Source organism: Oculina patagonica, chromosome 14, assembly GCF_052425735.1.
Source record: "Oculina patagonica isolate OP01 chromosome 14, crgOcupat, whole genome shotgun sequence".
Lineage (NCBI taxonomy): Eukaryota > Metazoa > Cnidaria > Anthozoa > Scleractinia > Oculinidae > Oculina > Oculina patagonica.
The window spans coordinates 17,293,077-17,310,540 of record NC_135771.1 but is presented as its reverse complement, the minus strand read 5'-3'; the positions used below and the strand labels follow the sequence as shown (position 1 = coordinate 17,310,540).

The following is a 17,464-nucleotide window of genomic DNA, read 5'->3' as shown; positions in this document are numbered from 1 at the left end:
ACTGCGACAAATATTGGCTCTCTAATCAGTGAGGAATTTTTAAGTCTTTCAGAGTTTGTCTTCCTCTGAATCAAAAGTATCTCTTTAAATAATGATGTCAAAGTATTGATATTGACTTTGAATGTTAAAATTGATTTCAAATTGATTCGTTCTTCAGAGTGACTTTTCTCCCCTCACCCCACAGTATAAAATGCGCCACAGTAGCCGCGAGAAAATGGCCGAACACGATACGATATGTTACTTTTGATGATTTTTCGGCCAATTTCACACTGTTATTTCCTCGAAAGCTTCTAAGCTAAGCATGTGTCATTAGATACCGGCCATGTGATGTAGTTTCTGTCGACGTTGGTGTGTTATACGGAACGATTTTGCAATCATGTCTTCAGGAGAGAAGCTTGCCAAAGGCAAAAGCAAGAAAGCCGTGCCGAAGGCGAAGTCCGCAAAAGGTAAGCTCGTCTCCGCTTGCTTGCTTTTAGATACTTTGTGTTCAGACGATGAAAGATGATGAAATATTAACCTCAAATTGGAAAAACATCCTCCAATAGTGCATTTTTAAAGGCATTTTTCCACCTCGTTTATTAAATAATTCTACCAAGAATGACATTCCAGTCTTGCGCGATAACACGTTGATTTCAAGTGCTAAATTGATTTCTGTTTTTCATTGTGCCTTTTCATGAATAGTGCAAGATTTTTGATACAATTATCCATTTAACAGTTGATTAATGGTGTTATTTTGTTTTCCATGTTTAGGAAAAGAAGTTCCTTTGAATGATCAACGCTTTCGAGGAGATGGCGTGAAATTCAAATGCAAGGTTCGATCCTTTATTCTGCTTCGTTGTTTAATTCTACTTGATTTTTATATCGCAGAAAGATCAGCAGACCTCATTATCCATGAATTTGATATTTCATAAAAACGTGGTATTTTGCCAGGACCCTCGGTTAGGATAGCTAGTGCAATAACAAACAGATGTACAGCGAAACAATTGGCATTATGTAAACAATCCCCGGTGATGAAGCGGGCAATCAAAATGTACAATTCAAAGGCGTAAAATTGCCAAAGAGTTATACTTAATCTTTCTTTCTTTTTTATTTATCTACAGCTTGTAGGCACAGCAGATGTTAACAGTGCCAGAGGCGATGCCATGTGTGCCGAAGCAATAAAAAAATTAAAGGTATGTACGTTTATAGTCCCCATGCTATAAATGTTATGTTTAGTAAACTGATGAAAGACGGGGCGATAAATGATTACTTTGTGAACAAGCTGCGGTTTTATATACTTAAGACTTTCTACATTAATCCATCCTCCGCAAAGAGGACAAAATGTGTTGAGTCTGGGTGAATATATTTGCTGCAATTTGCTTATGACTTATTCAGCCATAAGCAAATTGTATATTTTTATACAAGGGATGCCCCCTCCCCCCCCCCCCCCCCCCCCCAACTAAGGGGCCAATTACATGGTGAATTTCAGCCCGGGCTGAATTTTTAGCCCGGTTGACGGGGCTGAGATTTCAGCTTGGCTTCCAGAAGATATCTTCTTACGTGAAGAGAGTTTCATCCCAGGCTGAATTTCAGTCCGTTGCTGACATTTCCAGCCTGGATTGTGAAACCAGGCTGGAAATAATGTGCCGTTTCTTGGCAAAACTTAATGTATGCAGCTAAAGTCACCTTTAAAATCATTTTCTTGGAAATATTTTCCAATCTAGGTACAGGCACTGAAACTAAATAAAGAAAGTGGTGAGCACAAACAGAGGATTGTTTTGTATGTCACTTTAAAAGGTATCAGGATAGTGGACGAAAAAACACAGGTGAGCACTGTACCTAACATGCTAAAAAGTTCAATTCTTCTTCTTAATATGCAATCTATTTGTGACGCAGTTTTGAGAGTTTGTTATTTTACATCCAGAGAAACAGTTTTATTTTATTGTCACTACACATCAGTTTTAAAATGTATTGTAAGGACTGGAACAGTTCAAAGACGCTCCAAAGGGCTTTTAGCTGCACACGCACAAAATTTGCAGTTGTCAGCCATGGGTCCACATGCCAACTGATTTTTCTATGGAAAAGTGGCGCGCCCAGCTCACCGGAAATGAGCATTTTCAACCCTCCAAGATTATTTTTTGCTTAGTGGCCATTTGGCCACCAACTGCTCAAGTTTGGTTGCCAGTGAAAAATTTTAGTCGCTAAATTAAGCTCATGCTTTCAATCCTTCTTCTCAATTTTTGTTGCCAGGCTGGCGACTTCGGTTCCAATTTAGTCATCGGCTCCAAAATTTTAGTCGCCATGGCGACTTATTATAAATGGTCTTAACTTGGAGGGTTGATATTGAGTAAAATCGCACGAACTGGAAATAAAACCATCAAAAAACAATCCCCCTTTCCCAAAAGTTTGCTTGGTGACATATCCTGATTTTTTGCATTTAAGAACTAGTCCATAAAAAATAGCCAATCAGAATAGACCAAATTTCTGATTGGTCTTTTGCCTTGGTGTTAAAATTAGTCTTTGTGTGAAACCAAATGAAAATGTCTTTTACTTCCTTGTTTATTCTCAATCAAATCAAACTCATTTTCATATGAAAAGTTTTTCATAAAGACCTGTTTTGAAACAGAGGCATGAACTGAAGCAACTCAAAAATGGTCTTTTATTAAAAACTGTACATTATGCTCATTGCCAAATAATGAGCTTGGGAAAGATGCCTTTGAAATAATGATAATGAATTTATATAGCGCATTTTTCATATATATATGTTCAAATGCTCTGTACACATACTGAAATTTACTACACAAGGCCAGACCACAACACCGGGAGCTTCGTGCCCTACTCTTTGCGAATAGTGTGTGGGTTCTTTAACGTCCCCTGTGATAAGACTGAAGATACAGGAGACAGGACCTACGGTTTATCGTCCTTTTCCGAAAACACTAGAATGTCTAACCATTTGCAGATGTAATTACAAAGGCAGCACATTCTCCTCAGTTATTTTAAGACCCTGAGTGTTGGTCCGGTCTGGGGTTCGAACCCACGACCTCCCGCACAGCAGTCCGGCGCTCTACCAACTGAGCTAACCAGGCGGCGGTGGGTGGTGGCTCTACCACCCACCGCCGCCTGGTGGGTGGTGGCTCTACAGCACAAAAGCACATTTCATATGGCTGAATGGAATTTAGACCAAGTCAAAGTCAAGCCAATGCTGGTCAGCGGCAATCAGTAGTTAATGCGCCGTGATTTCACATAATTATGGGGTTTTCCCAATTAACACGTATAATTGTGTGTTCCAGCTGCATGTGGTTGTGCAGTTTGTTTCTTAGCTCCGAACATGCGTGTGAGTTGCTGTTTTCTCCCTTACCCTCCCTCCCTCATTGGTGGACTAAGTAAGTACAGGGTTGGTAAGTATTTCCACTGACTTGGTCAGTGTGACGGTGTCTGGTGGGTGGGTGCCACTCTTAGAGTTGCCATGGATATTTACATGCCCACCACCCACTATCATATGCACCTTCCCCAAGCTCATCTATTGCATGGTGACGAGTTTAAAGAGCTCGAAACAACTGCATGTCCTCATACCGCTGGAACGCACAATACTGCTCGGTATAACGCAGCGCATGGTCCCACGATCATCACTGATCAGCATTGGCTCAATTTAAACTTAGCCTAAATTACATTTAGCCCCATTTAATGTACTAAAACCAGGATTATATTAATCTAAGGTTTACATATGAACTTGTCTGGAACTGAAAATAGCATAAAACATGCACCCACCCAGACAACTTATTTTTATATTATTGTTAAAGTAAAGATCTCAATAATGAACCTTGTTTTTTTTTTTTTCCATTGTAGAAAGTACAGCATGAACATCCCATCAATAAAATCTCATTCATAACCCATGACCCAGAAGATAAGAAAATATTTGGGTATGTGTGCAGTCAACCTTGTACTACAGGACACAAGATGTTTGCTGTTAAGTCAGAAAAACCTGTAAGTAAAACTTTTTGTAGTCAATAATACTCAGAACTCTAGTTAAGCCAAAGTATGCAGATGTTTCTCTTTGCAAGCTCCGTTCTTCTCCTTCTTTAAGAGACATCTAAGTTGTATGTTTCAAGCCTGGATGGTTTGCCAGAATAGCATATATTAACTCTAGTTTACATGAAGCGTCGTGGAGTATTTCCCCTCTCCCAAAGAGGATATTATTACATAGATTTAGCCAAGCCTAAAAGTGGAGTTAAGATAATTTTTTAAAATTTCCAAGAAAAATGGTCAAATTTAGGTCATGGAAAACTTTGAAAAGTCATGGAAAAGGTCACGAAAAGTCATGGAATTTCAAAAGCTCAAAAGAGTACGAACCCTGAACTTTAGGCCACCATGCCTCTTATGCTACAGTGCACTATAGCTGTGCAATACATTTGTAATAAATTTGTTTCAAATTGCTCCGCAGGCTGGAGTTGTCACAGGGACCCTGTATGAACTTTTTCAAGTTGTATTTCAACTGCGACAACAGGCTGGATTAGCAAAGAAGGTTCCCAATTCAGCTGCTCAGGTGTCAAATGGTAAATATTCTATTTTTGATAACCTTGTTATTTCTTTGTGTAACATTTTGTTGTCTTCCCTTTAAGCCCCGATAGTGCCATTTGGCACATGACGTCATAACTTGGTCAATTATTTGTCCAACCAATTTGAATTTTTGCCACCAAAATTCCCTTGGAAAGATCTGCATTTTGAAAACATAAAATTGCTCCTCCCCCCTGTTTGTGACTTGATTGACCACCCCTACAACTTTTGAAACTTTTTTCCTGATTTGTTTAAGACATGCATTATAACTGAAATTAAGCACAACAATGAGAGCTGCACAATAAGCTATAGTTTAGGGGCATACAGGTCTACTATAAACGGAGATAGACACATCTTTAAACCTTTTCCTTTTTACGTTTTAAAGTCATTTCCGTTACTTTTTTATCATTTTGTTGAGACATGTTTTATGAACTATTCTGTTCAATACCTTTCAAACGGTGTATAATACATGGACATCCATTTAATATTTATTGATTTATGGAAAATAGACCAGTCGTTCAGGGCTTAAAGGGTTAAGGACAAAAATCCGTGCACTAGCTATAAGCAATACTTGGCGGACCCATGTTTTTCAAGGAAGAGGAGGGGAGCCTTTTCTTGTTTCTCTCTGATGAAAATGGTAAACCTGCATATCTTGAATGTTTCTCAGAAAAAAAAAATGGAGAAGAAAAAAGGAGTGGGCATCCACCTACATGTAGATCTACCACTGCTAAATTGCTGCAAAAATCACCGACCTGTGGAATAGGCCCGAATTTTAATGTTGCTGCCCCGCATACTTTCTTCTACTGCCCTATGTGCTTTCTTCTGTAAATTCCAACTGTTGCCTTGTCACGTATAATTCACAGCTTGACTGCTGTTTTTTTTTTTTTTTTTTTATTGAATGAATACTTTATTTGACTGCTGATTACCCCACAATTGTCCTTAAATAAAGCATCCAATAAACGGTCGGTAGAAGAGAAACTCAATAAAAGCTTGGTTAAAAGAAGTGCTTGCCATTTTCTTTAAGTGGTCCTGTCAAGAATTGGCGCTAATTTTGTGTTTTGGTGCGAAAGAAAGAAATTTAACCAAGATTATTTTTCAAGCACGGTTAAAACAAACGACCACAAACAACAGTGTCGGCAAGGAGGCACAGCATGTGAGCCACAAGAATTTCTGGAATTTGTCAAGGAAAGTGGGCAGGGCAGCAAGGCGAAAATTCACTCTCATTCCACACATCGGTGGTGCACATAGTAGCAAGTTTCAGAGAAATAATCCCCACGCAGCTGGCAGTTTCCTTTAGTTAATCAATTTTGCCACACATGTACACACACAAAAAATGAATTACTAACAATAGTTATTGACATTATTTTCATGATTACAGTTAACAGTTTCACATAATTATTTTAAATTACAATTTCTCTTTTAATCATTTTACTGTTTCAAGGTCCAAGCCCACAGGAGTCAGATGGCATTTACGAGGTGTGTTCTGTTGCTCCAGACTTTGGTTTTGAAGATTCAGTCACATGTTTACAGGAAGGGTGGGGGGGGGAGCCTCGAGCCATGCGGCCGGAGCTTATAAGCGGCTAGGAATATTTCTACTCCCTCCTAAATGGGATGTCTATCGCAGGGTACCCCCCAGTATTATTTTGCTGGAACCCACTTGTACACCAGGGTGGAGAGAGGCACTATGAGAGTAAAGTGTCTTGCCCGAGAACACAACACAGTGACTTCGGCCAGAGCTCGAACCTGGACTGCTCCATCCTGAGTCCGGCACGCTGACTATTAGGCCACCACGCCTCCAACTTAAACAAGATGTTGAAAGGAACATTTCTTTGATTAAAATATTTTTTAGGCCCGACCATATTTTATTTATTAATTTTTAATTAATTAGATGTTTTAATTATATTTTTTTAATTTTAACCACCATCCATCAATCTACTTATTTTAACAGTTGGCCATTTGAATTAGTTTTGTGTACTAACGTACCGGTATTTCTTGCTGCTTATTTTAATAGGTGCCATACAAAAATGGTAATAACAAACAAGCCAATGCAACCCCACAACTTGATCATGAGTATGCCGAGCCAGTCAAAAAAGATCCACATTATAAGGTAAGTGATTCTGAGTCTGGGAACTAAAGAGAACTGTGATTATAGTGTCATCTGTCTAAAATGAGATCATCTATCATTGACCACAGCAAACTGTTGTTGTCAATGATGATGGTGATGAGGACAATGACGACAACAACCACGAAGACAATGATAATAATGATGAAGAAAAGCTTGCTTCAAAAATGACGTTTAACCAAGCGAGCAACAAATTTAAAAATAATTTAAAAGGTAGTGGCAGAAATGTTTTGAACTGGGCAACCAATAAATCCTACATTGAGTGTCAAGAATTTAATAGTAAAAGTAACTTAAAACAACTTTGAATGATCATGAACTGAGTTTTTGGGAGGTGTTCAGACAAAGGTGTTCAGAAATCTATTCTTAGCACTAAGACTGGTCCATAACTGTTGGATAGAAGGCCAGTTAAAGGCCTTTTACTTCAATCATAAAAAATTAATGGCAAGATGAAGTTAGTGAGATCAGGATTTATTTATTAATATTAAGTAACTTAATATTGTTGATTTTTTTATATCCAATTAGGTTCCAAAGAATCAACCCATTCAGGCTGCACTTCCACCAATACCAGGAGAAAACAACAAAGCTGAGGTACTGTATAGTCAGAGTAGTAATCAGAGTTGTAAAAGCGCTTACGACTGAGAGAAAATCGAAAATCAGAGTCCTAATCGGAGTCAAACTAGTCTAGTAAGCTTGACAGAAGCAGAACTCGAAGACTCTGAATGTTTCCCTTTTCTTCTGATTCCACTCGTCACTTATGATCTAGTGAAAACTAGATTGACGAAGTCGCAACCCAAACCAAAGAAAAACAAGCCAATCACAATGCTAGTTCTCAGACCCTCAGTGCCTCCTTTCTGCTTACAACTCTGACAATTTAGTTTTCACCAGCGATAGAGTCATAACTGGAATCAGAAACTTTGCTTATGACTCCCTTGGTTTGATTTTCACTAGATTGTAATGCTCTTCCCTTCTGGTTACAACCCAGACTCTGATGCTCTCACTAGGCCCGGGGGGGGGGCCTTCCGGGCTGGGGATGTGCCGCTGGTGGGGTCGCTTCCCGCTGGGCTGCTTTGGGGTCGCCTTCGCTTTGGGTGACTGTGGGGTCCCTTTCCGGGTTTGCGTCGTCTGGCGGTGTGGGTTTGCTGATGTCCTTTTGTTCTTCACGTCCCGGTACTGTGGGGCGTTTCCAGTGCTAGTGGGGTCTTTGGCCTGAAGACTATATGGGGGAGGGGTTCTGGAGGCCCGCGGCCCCCCTCTCGTCCCCCCCCCCCCCCCCGGGTCACTAGGTACATTTATCAGAGCTTTCAAAAAGACTTACTGCCTGTGGTGGTTTCACTCAATAAGTTCATATTTTTTTTCATTTAATTATTTCTTTTAACTCCATCTCATTTGTATAATGCTACTGTTTGCGCATTGCATCAAAACTTAGGAATGAATTTGTTGCTATCCAGTTACTTACTAATGCTTGCGATATCCATCGGGTAACATTTTGATGGTGAAATTTGCAATTTCATTGACTTATTTGAAGGTTGGAGAGAAGACAGCCTCAGCTGATGTCCTGAATTCATCTACACTTTTAAGTCAATCTTCCATGGATAAGGTGAGTAAATGAAACCTAGTTTCCCCTAGATCACTGCAGTGCCTAGTAAACGTGCAGTGGTCAAGGGGGTAATCTGCAATGAACAAGCAAGGGAAATAGCCAGCAATGCCCTTGGTTCCTACACGCGACAGGAACTGCGATAAGCTCTGGCTTCCTGCCCAGGCCACTCAGCCCATCAGTTCACTTTGGCACCTTGTCAGGGCAACCTACCGTGAAATTCTGGTTTTAAGCCTTGGACTTATACAAATTCGTAAGGGGTTTTGGGTGGGCTCATAAAGGGAGGGTCTTATATCCGGAGACAGCTTATGAGCAGAATAAAAAATGTTTCGAAACGAGCCATGACAGTGTCATATTAATAAAGCAACATTTAGCCCTGTTCAGTACTGTCATTCAGTAGAGGGAGGCTTGTGAGGCTTATGGTCCTATAACCAGGGGGCTTATAATCGGGGGGTAATATAAACAGAATTTTACTGTATGCTTAGGGCAGTTTGCAAGGATTAGCAACCACACCAAATAGAACTTTAGTTTGTTAATTAAACGAGGGTTATACTCGTGCCCTAAAAAAAAGATGGAACCAGTTGTGTGCTTTTGGCTGAAAGACTTTACACAGACTATGTACCAATTCCAATATTTGTTGTCGTAGGATCCTGATCAAGTGTCGCAGGCCTCTGTGGAGGTACCATTCACCCCCCAAGACGGCAGCAGTGCTGACATGGCGTTCTTCAGTCCTTCTGTCTTTGACTCTGCACCCGGTGAATCAGGGGCAGCAGACACTACGTCAGTGGCATCAGCTGACATATCAGTGCTTAGAAGTGGTTCAGTCTCATCTGGATCATCAGAATCGCATTCTCAAGATGCAAGAAGCGTCCACTCAAGAAGCAGCTCTGTAGTAAATCAACCGGTTGCTGCTGAAGGATTTCCGGCAGAATTTGCAACTGCTTTTGATGATAAAAGTGAATTAGGGCCTTCCTCGGACAGCAAAGCCAAACAAGAAGAAGAGCAGGCATTGGAGAGTGGTAACCAAGGTGATACAACAACTGTGCCACCTCCTCTTGATGGCGCTAACACAAAAGACAACTTTAATGCACCGACACTTATGGAGACATCGGCAGTTTTTGAAAGTAACCCAGATCCCTTTGCGTCATCTGAAATCTCCAATGAAAGAACTCAACCAGTTGCTGGTGAAAACTTCTTTTCTGAATCTTTCGCAGCATTTGATACCTCGTTTAGTGATCTTGAAGTGAAAAATGATAAGGATGACACAATGAAAGATGATACTTCTGCAAATGATCCTTTCGCATCTTCAGGTGGGGCTCAGGAAAAAGTCAATGCCTTTGAAAGTGCCGAGGGTTTTGTTTCAGAAACCAGTTTCGAAACAGCATTTGGCTCGGAGCAGTTCACTCCAACACAGGATAGCTCTACTGTGGTTAACAATCAAGCCAAAGAAGACACTGTGGATGACAGTTTACAGAAATCAAATGAAAATTCGGCAGTGAGCTTCTCGTGGGACAATGCATTTGAAGAGACAACACCTGCAACCCAACCAGACACAGCGCAGAGTACTACTACATCTGAGGTACAATTTTCCTGGACTGGTGAGGAAAAATCTGTGGATGACGGTTTACAGAAATCGGATGAAAATTCGGCAGTGAGCTTCTCCTGGGACAATGCATTTGGAGAGACAAAATCTACAACCCAACCAGAAACAACACAGAGTGCTTCTGCGTCTGAGGTACAGTTTTCCTGGACAGAAAGTTTTGCTTCAGAGGATGTTGAACCTTCAGTTAAAACTGGTCCCGACGCTTCAGGTGCAGTTTCTTGGGATGACGCTTTTGGTGGAGCTGTTATGACTGATAACAAATCTTCCAACCAAGCACTGGATGCATTCTCGTGGGATGATGCTTTTGGTGGAATGGCTGCCGACAGCGGCAACCAGAAGCTTGACTCGTCACCTTTTGAGGATCCATTTGCTCCATCGTCGACAGTAGAGTCTTGCAGTGATGTGCCCAGTACTTCCGAGCATAGTGAACAGCCAGTGTCGCAGTCAATTGTACCTAATAATCCTCAAGTAAGTGTAACCCCCAATGTGCCTGAAGCTGATCTTAAGCCAGTGTCGCAGTCCACTGCAGCTGACAATCATCAATTGTTTGATGATGGTGCATTTACGACCCCATCATCTTTGCAGTTTCAAGATGGTACCACAGATGTCGCAGGTACTGAAGAATCCAACAATCCTCCTGTTTTGTCCAAGGATCCATTTGAAGAATTTGCAATAAGCTTTCCTGCACCAGCATCTAACCCTGAGAAGATTGACGCAGAGGAAACTCAGGAAAATGCTGAGTCTGAAAACAGTAATGGAAATAAGGACAATTTATTTGCAATGGAAAATACCCTGAGTGAACTGCCACCTGGGGAGAATTCAAAGGAAGCTAAAGGTGTAAAAGAAATGGATGAAATCTTAACTCAAACAGAAGAACAAAGTCCTGATGAAGATGACGTGGTTAAGACAGAAACCGATGAAATGCCAGAGGTACAACCTTCCGAACTTCTGATTGAAGAATCAACATCGTCCTTTTCAGAACGTCCCGTTTCTCCTACTGCCCCTCCACCACTCCCACCACGCCCTGCAATGTCAGCCCCACCCCTTCCAGCCAGGCCCTCAAGCTCCAGCTCAACAGTTTCAACTGGAATGTCTCCTATTAGTCCACAAACATCGACAGGATCGCCAGGTTCAAATTCACCACGCCATGGGAAGAAAGGTAGTGCAAAGAAACCTCCACCTGCTTTGCCGCCAAGGGTAGATTTAAATGAGAAACCGGCGAACAATTCTTCAAATAAGAAAGAGGCATTTCCAGATCCATTTGGTTTGGACTTTTTTGATCAGAGGTTTGATGAAAGCAAAGGTGTGTCTAAAGGTGGAAATTCTGATTGGGCAGCATCTTGGCCAAGCTCACAGAAAACAACTGAGGAGAAAAGCAAGGACCTTTCTGACCCATTCAGTGAGGATTTTTTCACAAACTTTGATTTCCCACAAAAAAGTGAAGGTAGCACAACCAAAAGTGATAATTTGGATCCCTTTGCTACAACAAATCCACCTTCTGAACTGTTTCCATCAACATTTGGAAATCAGGATTTGTTTGCAGCATTTACGCCTGCCAAAGGTGATGGTGCATTTGACGGTGGAGATCCATTTAGAAATGACTTATCAGACTCTTTTGCGGCATTTTCTTCTGATGATCCTTTCAGTGATATAAGTGATCCCTTTGCTGACAAAGGAGTTTTGAGTGATGATCCGTTTGGTGATAGTCCAAAAAAGCCGCAGTCAGGAAAAGCTTTGACTCTGAATGAGGTTTGTGATTACCTTAGTTACCACTGACACTTGAACAAGTTTTTATCTGATAATATTTATTAAACAGATTTAGCCAAGCCTAAAAGCGGAGCTCCTATTGTTACTTTGCTCTTTACATCAGAGAGCGCATGTGCCCTCGATCCATGCCCCCCCCAAAAAAAAAAAAAAAAAAAAAAATTTTCCTATTTTTTAAAAATTTTTTTGTTTATGGGGTTTGGCTCTGCAGCCCTTCCAGCTCCGCTTAAATCCTCATGGCTTTGATTTAAACTGGCCAATCAAAGTGTGAGAACTGTGAAAGGTGGAATTGTCAAGTTCTACGGTTGTTCTCCAACAAAAAGCCAAGTCGACTGATCGGCATTTTTCTTTCTTGTATTTTTGTTCACCAATAGAAGTTATCAAAAAGTTTGTCAAAAGTTTTTTGCACTTTTCAGTAATGTGCGAACTCTGAAATTCCATCAATCTGCAACTAATGGTTGACACTTTTTGCTGCCGTCAATCATCTTAGTGGACCTCTCGGTAGACAGAAGTTCACTTCAACCGGGTCAAAAGGTCACGTCCATTGTTGTGATTGGCAGATTTTGATCCAGTTTGTTTGTGATGGACAGCAGCGAAAAACCCAATCGTTAGTTGGATTTTGAATTTCAGAGTTCGCAAATCACTGTAAACCGTTGTTTACTAGCTCAGTTTGATTTGTTTTGGATAAAGAAAGGGTCCCAAACAGGAGTTGAACCCTTCTTTTACACACCATTTTGATGCTTCTAGAACTTGGCAGAGCTACTGGAGATTCGTGGCATGCTAAGTCATTATTACTTCATTCAGAAAATATACATCCTGCATACTGCTTAGGTCAGGTCCTAGAAAACATCAGCTGGAGGCTCATATATTTTGCAAGTGTTTTAAGTTATTGGTTGTCTGTAAAATCAACTCCTCAGCTTCAAAATGTCTTCAAAAAAAGAATTATTATGAGTAAGAGTATTACCCTCAAAATTCTGCTTCTCAGGCAATTTTTTTACTTTTGAGACGATTTTTCTTCTTCAGTCAGGGTTTTATTGCCCAAGGATAAACAGCCTCCAGTATATACTCATTACAGTGGAACCCCGATATAACGATATGCCAAGGGGGCAGTAGAATTATATTGTTATATTGAGGAATCGTTATATCGGGGTTCCGTCCCATACATTTTACTTTTGCCGGGACACAACATATTCGTCGTTATATCAAGAATATCGTTATATCGAAGATCGTTATATCGGGGTTCCACTGTACAAATGTTGGATAATTGCCTTGTAGAGGCAAGAAATTAAGTGATATTAGTCAGGCTCTTAAGGCTTATTCGTTGTTCTGTTACTTCTTTACAGAGCCTGGTTGCATCAGATGAAGCTGATTCTTTTGCCTAACTGAAAAATAATCAGTGGTATGTAAATTAAATTAAACAAAATTTGTTCACTGCTCAGGCCATCATTACGTGAAGCTTGCAGATCAGATCAATCTTAGGCCAGGTTCATACGTCGCATTTCTGCCGTGTCCAATTTAATTCAATTAAGTGCGACAGAAATGCGACTGTTGATTCATACGTCGCACTTGTGTAGCACTTAATTTGGAGGTTATACTGCAAGTTGTGTTTACTGGCTAGCCAAACTGTATATCCAAACGCAAGATATGTGTATTTTTTATTAGATTTGACATGGCAGAAATACGACGTTTGAATCGGCGTCGCATTTCTGTTGGATAGTGCGGCAAGACTAGTCGAAACGTGCGGCAGAAATTCAACAGCCGATTCAGACGTTGAACTTCTGCCGAATTTAATTCGTTTAATTGAATTCGACACAGCAGAAATGCGACGTATGAACCGGGCCTTATACTGTACATCAGCTAAAAATATTATTTGAAAAATTTGCAATTTTACCCCTGAATCCTCAAACCAGTATAATTATTTTTTTTAGGAATCAGGGGTAATATTGCAGTGTTCGACCGTGGGAAAGGAAGCCATGTTTGGTTTGAGTTATCAAGGGGTTCAAGAAATAAGGATTCCAATTTAATTGCAATGGACATAATTATTTTCTGGTCCCAAGGGTGTCCTTGCAGTTAAGGGTAGTTTGACTGTTTTCCAATGGATTGGGAATCAGATAGGGGTCTGAACAATCTGCGAGCTCCAGCGAGCCATGCGAACCATTTTGGTTAGGCTAAGTAACACATTGGTTAGCCTACATTTAGCTTAGGTAGCTTGCGATAAGCCTTTTATTGGGATTAGGGATGTCTGGCTTGCATGGCTCGAGTCACACAAGTCATGCAAGCCATTCCGGTTATCCTAAATAACATTGGTTAGCCTGAATAGCACTTCGGTTAGCCCAAATAGCACTCTGGTTAGCCTTCAGTTAGTTTAGGTAGCTAATGGTTAGCCTTTTATTGTGATTTTGGATTTGTGGCTTGCATGGCTCTCACTGTGACCTAACTCATCAGATTAAAAAAAAAAAAGGTTAAGTCTGTGTCCGAGCCTAGTCGCCCCAGCGCCCCCGCGCCTGGCTCCCCCGTGGGATGCTGTCCCGCGGGCCCCCAGCAGTAGCGCCCCATCTGGGTGGAGAGGGCACTGTGAGAGTAGTGTCTGCCCAGAACACACGCAGCGCCCCGGCCAGTCTACCCGGCCGTACTCGCCGCGCGCTAACCATAGGCCACCGCCCTCCCACAACTCATCAGATTACATTTTAATAATTAAAATCAATTCCGTTTTTTTAGCAATAAGTGTGTCAGCTTCGAAGAATGGTCTGACTATGGATCTCAAGAAAGAATTTGGAGATTGCTAGAAACAATTTTTACTGGAGGAATTTTCAGTTGTTTGTAGATAGCCTAGGGTAATTCATTTCCTTAGTGGCATATAATATCAAAACAAAAATATATTATTAATAATAATCACTTTTATTAAAATTAATAATACAATAATGTGGCCATGCATTTGGTGGTTGTGTTGTATCAGACAATAAATTATGTATAGACTCAGTCTAAAGACAACATGCACGCAATTTAATCAGTGTATGACTTGTTACATCTGGTTGTAAATGTATACTTGTAACCATGTTTTTCAGTTGTTTTTGGCCATACTGGATTATGACCTTTTTATGTGCAAAAAATATTACACCGAAGCAAAACTTCATTACATTTGATAAGAAAATCAGGAAGAATTCTGTTTCTGAATTACTGCACTTTTCAATAAGATGCAACCTCTGAAGTTCGAAACTCAACCAATGATTGCATTTTTCACTGCCGTCAATCATAACCATGGCATTACAGCCAACAAATCTTGAAAAACAGACTCAGGAAACAAATAAAATGGATTGAAATCTACTAGTTATCTCAACCAACAGACGTGGCTTTTTAAACCTGTTGAAGTGAACTTCTGTTTAGATGATTGATTGGCAGCAAAAAAATGTAACCATTGAATAAAAAGAGTTAATGTGTTATTGAAAGATGTAGTAAATTTCGAATTTTTTGTTTATATGTCTTTTTGAGTTTGCAAATAGTTGTTTATTACCATTTTCCATAAGCATGCAGTGCCATAAATATAATGCATTAATCCTTATATTTTGCTGTTGAGTTTAATCCTTTTGAGAGTGGCCCATGTAATAACCATTAATACTGTACTCGGCCAAGCTTCCAATGTACAGATTGATGTAACAATTTGTGATTTGACTGTTTGAAGACAAGCTTCTGGCAGTCAGCAATGAAAGAAATTTCTTAAAATTATTATGATAATGCAGGTAAAAGATGATGTCAGTTATTGATAAATAGTATAACTAATTTTGATAGCTTTGTTTAAAAGAGCGCCAAGTTGCTGAATTTTAAATGAAAACCAGTGTAAGCTGATGTTGTAAATACATTATAATCACAGCCAGATAACAGGGCAAGTTAACAAGCTAACAAGAAAGTTACATGTAAATGGTGGAAATCAACGTAGTGTCTTCTTCAGAGGGCATTAAAATATAGAAATGGAAATGCATATGCATATGCAACATTTGAGAAAAAGAACGACTCTGAACAAAATATTATGAAGTCATGCTTAACCTATAACTTATTATAAAGGTTTAAAGACTTTTATAAAAATTAGGAAGTATACCTGCCAACTCTCATACGGATCACACCTAGCTGAAAAAATTGAGCTATTTCAACCTTAACAGACACATTTTCTAAACTCAAAACAATACAAGAATAGGCAAGTACATGTATTTTGACCTCTTTAAGATACAATTTTTGCTTGCCTGATTGAGCTACACAACCTGCATGAGACCTTGATGGCTAAAAATATTGGCGTCCCAAAACACCCTAGGTGAGACCAAAATCTGTAAATATTTTCATACCAAAGTGAGATCAAGAGCATACCTGGCCCTTTCAGAAGGCCCCCTGATAGCCTGTCAGTGTGCAGCACCCCCCCCCCCCCTGATCTCATCTGAAAAAATGACAGGAGACAGGAACTGTAATTGTATTGTTATGCAAATTACTTTTATCTTGACGGTTTTGCAAAGACTCTTTCTCACTCTTAAAATTGCCAGTGCTTGTTTTTTTTTTTAGGATTTGGTATCTCTTAAGGGTGAAACATTATTGATTGAAACATTATTGGTGTTAATGTTTTATTAAACATTCATCAGTGAGAGTACAAAGTATGTCAGTTATGCTAGCTGTCAGAAGCCCTCAGCTTATTTTGTTGTATAAATCTTACTATTTTTGTCAGTGGAGTTTTATCAGTTTGTTCTCCAGGTTAAAACTGAAAAAATAAAAATAATTATGTGGATTTATCGATGAAATAAAATAATTTAGATGTGTAACAAACTGAAACACAGAAGATTTCCTAGGTCTGATACTGTGGTGCGTTGATCAAAATGTAATGGGCCTTTACACTTAATTTTTGCAACAGATGGTCACATGGTACAAAATTGATTAATTGGTTTTTATAGGGCTACAGTCAACTCTCTCTAAGACGAACACCGCCGGGACCGGCCCCAACTGTCCGTCTTAGAGAGGTGTCCGCCTTATAGAGAGTCGAGGTAACGTGACACCAGAAATTTTGAGACGATAAAGCTAAACGGCTCTGCACAACGAATACACATCTGTTTTTAGGCGCTTACGTTAATAGCAAAACCTAAAAGTGGAACAAAAATGATATCAGAAATTCGACTTGTTTGTTAATAGCAAAGTTTAACCAGAGAAGTAATGCGTTTTAGCGGATTGTTTTTGGTAAGGGTTTGGTATTCTAAAGGCGCTGACCTACTATGCTATATGTTGATAACAAGTTTTGAAGTATTATTCACTAAAAAATAACTTTTTGTGCGTGTCCGTTGGCAGTTTAAAAGTGTCCGTTGTCCGTCTTAGAGAGGTGTCCGTCTTACAGAGAGTTTTCTTACAGTAAAATGACTGAAAAACGGCAGGGACCATAACCAGGTGTCCATCTTATGGAAGTGTCTGTCTTATAGAGGTGTCCGTTAAGAAAGAGTTGACTGTATTCAGCTTATCTTCCATAGTGCTTGGAGGGAAGCTACAACCCTGGTCAAAACATCTTGGGACACTTGTGGAAAGTGGACACAAAAACATGCTTAATTAGTGCTGAAAGAAAGCTTGGGAATGCTAACCCCCCTCCCTCCCTCCCCCCAAGCAATGTTGATTGTGATGAAAACGATTTGGATGCCTGAGGTCAACATTGCACAAGGCGGGGGGGGGGGGGGGGGAGATGAGGAGAGATGAGTCATTTTGACGACTTCGGGCTTGTTCCCAAGAGACTTGGCCAGGGTACGGTTAGGTAAATGTTGCTTTTTTGGAGGCATTCACATTATTTTGCCATCCAGTATGGTGGTTTTGTACCATGTGCTGCAAAAGGCCC

At 40.1% G+C, this 17,464-nt stretch overlaps 1 protein-coding gene across 1 annotated transcript; it reads left to right on the top strand.

The window, feature by feature from the left end:
• The first annotated feature begins 27 nt into the window (after positions 1 to 27).
• Positions 28 to 16,381, top strand: LOC144639123 (uncharacterized). The gene is made up of 13 exons (XM_078498373.1): positions 28 to 446; positions 751 to 812; positions 1,101 to 1,172; positions 1,704 to 1,805; positions 3,826 to 3,963; positions 4,421 to 4,532; positions 5,975 to 6,009; positions 6,545 to 6,640; positions 7,178 to 7,243; positions 8,181 to 8,252; positions 8,896 to 11,601; positions 12,960 to 13,015; positions 14,335 to 16,381. Exons 1-12 carry the CDS (start codon positions 377 to 379, stop codon positions 12,996 to 12,998), a joined length of 3,570 nt encoding a protein of 1,189 aa, XP_078354499.1. The 5' UTR covers positions 28 to 376; the 3' UTR covers positions 12,999 to 13,015; positions 14,335 to 16,381.
• The last annotated feature ends 1,083 nt before the right edge of the window (positions 16,382 to 17,464 follow it).

Bases quoted from the DNA above. Each gene is read 5' to 3' on its own strand.
- LOC144639123 (XM_078498373.1), top strand. From the start codon at position 377: ATGTCTTCAGGAGAGAAGCTTGCCAAAGGCAAAAGCAAGAAAGCCGTG. The intron at 1,173-1,703 runs GTATGTACGTTT...TTTCCAATCTAG, and splicing joins AAGCAATAAAAAAATTAAAG to GTACAGGCACTGAAACTAAA. The intron at 7,244-8,180 runs GTACTGTATAGT...ACTTATTTGAAG, and splicing joins GAGAAAACAACAAAGCTGAG to GTTGGAGAGAAGACAGCCTC.